This window comes from Anoplopoma fimbria, unplaced genomic scaffold (assembly GCF_027596085.1).
Source record: "Anoplopoma fimbria isolate UVic2021 breed Golden Eagle Sablefish unplaced genomic scaffold, Afim_UVic_2022 Un_contig_13093_pilon_pilon, whole genome shotgun sequence".
NCBI lineage: Eukaryota > Metazoa > Chordata > Actinopteri > Perciformes > Anoplopomatidae > Anoplopoma > Anoplopoma fimbria.
The window spans coordinates 2724-7322 of record NW_026553520.1 but is presented as its reverse complement, the minus strand read 5'-3'; the positions used below and the strand labels follow the sequence as shown (position 1 = coordinate 7322).

The window sequence follows — 4599 nt, the reverse complement described above, 5'->3', positions numbered from 1 at the left end:
AATATTTCTTTGCAACGTAAATAATGTGCCCTTATTTGAAAAAATGCTTTTTCTTTTTACAAAATTTGAGATTTATTCCAGATTTACAACATCAAGGTGGCGAAAAACAATATATATATAATATATATATATGACAAAACACTTTGTGCTGAACTGAGAGCAAAAAATGATTTGTCATTGACTGTCTTCACCGTAAGGTTACATGCTTGCCTTTATCCTTATTTAACAATCACAATAAAAGTGCAGTTATTCAGTGAAGTTTCCCACATTCTTTCACACCTCATATATTTACCTTAACATCTCATCACATCTTATCTGACACATGCTGTACAACATTTACATATGAAGGACGAGAGAGTTGAATGACGTGACCAAGGTTCCTGGATGGGCTTCGATCGGTCCGGCTACAAGTCTAAATTAAGTAGATGCTACTCAAAGTGTTTTCTTTCTCACAGTCACTCAGTAGCTTGTATTTGGTGTTTTCTTCCTGCTTTCTTGGAGCTTACATCAGCCCAGAGACACGCCTCACAACCTGTCCACTGATGGAGTGCTGATCCTGTGTCGGCACAGCGGGCAGGTGCCAAACTCTTGTAGGACTTTTGCGGCGCACTGCTTACATAAACACTGGTGGCCGCAAGGCAACGTGATTCTGGCCTCCTTTTCCATGCACACCACACAGCCCATTACGCTGCCTTTACCTGCAATCAAATCAGAGGAATCACAATTACAAGACTGACATCAGGGATTGGTTCTGTCTGGTTTAAAATGGGCAAAACATTTAAATCAGGAAGTGTTTGGTTGGAACTCTTTCTCACCTGCTGGGGCTGTCATGTCAAGACAGGAGATGCATTCATCACTGTTTCCGAGGAGACTCGAGACAGGAATTAAACTGTTGTGGCTGTCAGCATCAGGTGAGGTGAGGTGTTCAGGTGCGGGACAGGACCGTCTGGTGTAAAGCAGCTCCCTTTTCTCTGAGCCTGCAGCACAAAGTATTAAATTATTTCATCTTTTAAAACCAGTTAAATTTAACATAGCCTCGTCAGTGCATGGGAAAGAAATAAGAACAAGAAAAACAGGCTGAACAGCAAACAATACACCTTTGTTGTTTATAGTAAACATACCCAGGAGGGAAATGGCACATGTCTGTCCATAGATGTCTATCATCGCCCAGTGCGGCTGGCTGAGGTCCACTCCTGTCAGTAGCTTGTGCTGCTTGATGTTGCCGCTTGTGACGTATAAGGAGCCTCCATTGGAGAGCCAGAACTCCAGCTCTGAACCAGTTTGGCAGTGGGATTCAGGCACCGGGGCGGCCCAGTGCCCTTGGACGTCAGTGAGGTTGGGGATGGCCATGATGGGCAGAGGCAGAGATCTGTCCAAGGGCGGCACGTTGGTGAAGCCCACACGCAGAGCTCCTTGCCAGTTTAACGAATCTTTCTCAACCCTCAGACGAATCCTCTCCTGGATCTTCGCCGGGCGGCTGCTGAATACCAGGCCGTTCTTGAACGTGGCCCCCGTCCTCTCTGCGAGCCGACCCCCTTGGCTCAGGCTGACCTTGTCTCCCACAGCCAGAGGGTGGAAGGTCAGAGGACCGAGGCAGGACCTGCCACATCTGTGCGATGTCTCTGACCCAACAACTGCAAAGGAGCAAAAACACGGTTATGAATCTAGATGTCCAATCATGTAGATTACATCTGCACTGTAATCACAGCAATGTGTGTGACAACAAGCTGGGAAATTCTCTGTTTACTACCTGAATGCAGAGCAATAAACAATAAACTACTGTACATTTTGTGCAGAATCATGAACTGTCAGGAGTGAACAATAGCAGGAAGACTTTTCCTCTCGTCAGTCTGTTATGAATAAGTGACATTATTTCTCATAATTAAGAGTAGTCCTAACACCATAACACCGTATCTTTGTCATTGAGATGACATTATGGTCACAATGCCAATATCTTCTCTTTATTCTAACAGGATGTTAGTTAATCATTCACGTTATTACAGCGATTAAGTTGTTTCTGAATTAGATTTTACAACCTATAAAACCGTAAAAGAAAGCAATTATGAAAGTAACACACACACATGCTTTCATTTTAGAGAAAGATGTGCCATTCACATAAAGATGAATACTTGGAAGTGAAGACTGTAACGAATCATAACTTCAGTTAATTTGACAGAGGACGAGTTGCAGTACGTGATAACCAACTAGCATGGAAAGTTTCTTGCAGATATGACTAATGCAGGTGTAGCATTAAGCAACAACTTACTGCATGTGAAGCATTTCACTCACTGGTGACAAGCTGAGCATTTCCAGTAAAACAGGTAGTTTCTAGTCATCTCCTTTATTTCACACTTTACAGCATAGATATAAATCCTTAATTCCCACCTGTGACCAATATCGCAAATATGACGTACCACAGAAACACTTCTTTAAGTATTTACAACTTAGAAGTTTTATTCTGAAATGCTTAAAGAATTCAATGCAACAACCTCCAATGTCCACACTGGAGATATTTTCTACAAAAAAACTTGTTTCAGCAAAGGGCTGGTTACTCAATTATATAATATATTGGTGGAAAACCATAAAGACAACTCTGAGAGTAAGAGACAGGAGTGGATACAAGACTTACAAGAGGACATTTTAGTGGAAGATTGGGGTATAATATGTTCAAAGGTACATACACAAACCATTCACACACTGTGACAACCTGGATGTGATACCAGATCTCACCACCGGTTACACTGGGAAACACCCACTTTTGTGGACTACGCACTGATTCGCTGAGAGTTTTACGCGGCAATTCAACCTGGACTGCCTGAAGGTATATGTGTCATTCAGGTAGCAGGACCTGGAGAGAGATGACAGGAGAGATAGCATTTAGAGGAGACCACCAGAGCCAGATCGTTTGTTGTATTCATGCTAGACCTTCCAGCAATTCCCTGTGGACTGATTTCCCGTTGCCGACCCTGCCTGTCTGGACTTCCCTGCCTTGCCTGTGCCCCGGTCAACGACTCAGCCTTCTGTCCCCGACCACCAGTTTAGCCTCCGCTTCCTCTGGTTTCCGTCTGCCTGATCCCCTGCCTGTTTCCCACTGTCCACTGATCAGACTGACTGACTTCGTGAGTGCATTTGTTTTTGTGTTTGATTGTTTTTTTGTGTGTGGGTTTTGGGGACTGTGGGATTTTTTGAGGGTTCTTGTCTTGTGTGTGTAAACCTTAAATATAGTGCTATTGTGAAATTCTCCAAACTGGTGTGTTTGTGTTCTTGTTCGGGTAAAATTGGGTCATTCAATGTGTGGGGTGTACATATAAACTAAATGTACAGCCTTTGTGACAGTTGTGGGGTATATAAAAAGAAAAAGGATAAAATTATTATTAACATAAAAAGCAACTGTGACTGACGCATCTTAAATGCCAGGAGAGAAACCTGGCTGGCACCCCTGACAAAACCACATCTCAGTTAAACTGTCACAACACGTCTGAGATTAATACAATATAATTGGATAATGAGAACGTACATCACCCCTGTGAAGTTAAACAAATTTGATCCTAATATTCCTGACCGATGCTATAAGTGTAATATTCATCAAGGGACTTTATATCACTGTTTGTGGGAATGTGAGGAGATTCAAAGATTTTGGAGATCGGTGATACAATATATTTCTCAAATGACCTCTTCTCCAATACCTCTAAGCCCTACGCTCTGTATATTAAGCATGTATCCAGTCAATTGTTCTCTTTCTAATAGAGAAAGAAAAATGGTTGACCTATGTCTACTACAGGCCAGGCGCTCAATCGCTCTACGTTGGAAGAATGTTCGTTGCCCCTCTCTAGGCCACTGGCTGAAAAACTTAACATCAGGTTTGGCTTTTGAGAAACTAACGTATATAGTTAGGAAGAAAGCTTCTCAGTTTTACAATATCTGGGAGATGTTTTTGGAATTTGTTAAAAATTGTGACATTGAAGAGGCATTGGAAATGTGAAGTTACTAATCTGATGGGAGGAATGTGTGCTGTACTCTGCTCCATGTTTGTGACTGTATATTATTTACGTTATTTTCATTTATTTATTTATTTCAACTAAATTCATATTTTCATTGTTAATCTTGGTCCCTCATAATTTAGCCATTATTTATTTCCAAGTGTATTTTGTATTATTTATTGTTATTTTATATACTGCCATATGTTCAGGTTGGGGGAAGGTCATTTATGTATGTAAATTGTGTTAAATGTATAAAACCAATAAATATATGTTTAAAAAAAAAATATATATATATCTCACCAGAGTTCCCGATTTCACTTTCCTTCACCATCTTGAAGAGGCAGACAGAACTTTACTCTGTGTCTTGAATCAGCTGGAATTATAATGCAATATGACATCTTTTAGGAAAATACACTGGAAAAGTCCCTTTTTTCAAAGTTTATACTTTGACAGATGAATACAGACAGATGTCGCCAGAGTGCAATGCATGCAACAGTCCATCTGTGGAAATAGTGTCAAAGCACAAAATATCATTCAACACTCAGAATGTGATTTGATACCTAATTCAAAAAAATCTTAACTTGCACTTAATCGATGATATCATAGACACAATATCATC

The 4599-nt window shown here is 40.8% G+C and overlaps 1 protein-coding gene across 1 annotated transcript; it reads right to left on the bottom strand.

Annotated features, from left to right (window-relative positions):
* Window positions 1-58: 58 nt before the first annotated feature.
* On the bottom strand, window positions 59-4346 carry LOC129116577 (E3 ubiquitin-protein ligase NEURL3-like). Its single transcript, XM_054627424.1, has 4 exons — window positions 4281-4346; window positions 1122-1634; window positions 816-977; window positions 59-698 (listed from the first exon to the last, which is right to left on the bottom strand). Exons 1-4 carry the CDS (start codon window positions 4309-4311, stop codon window positions 526-528), a joined length of 879 nt encoding a protein of 292 aa, XP_054483399.1. The 5' UTR covers window positions 4312-4346; the 3' UTR covers window positions 59-525.
* Window positions 4347-4599: the final 253 nt, after the last annotated feature.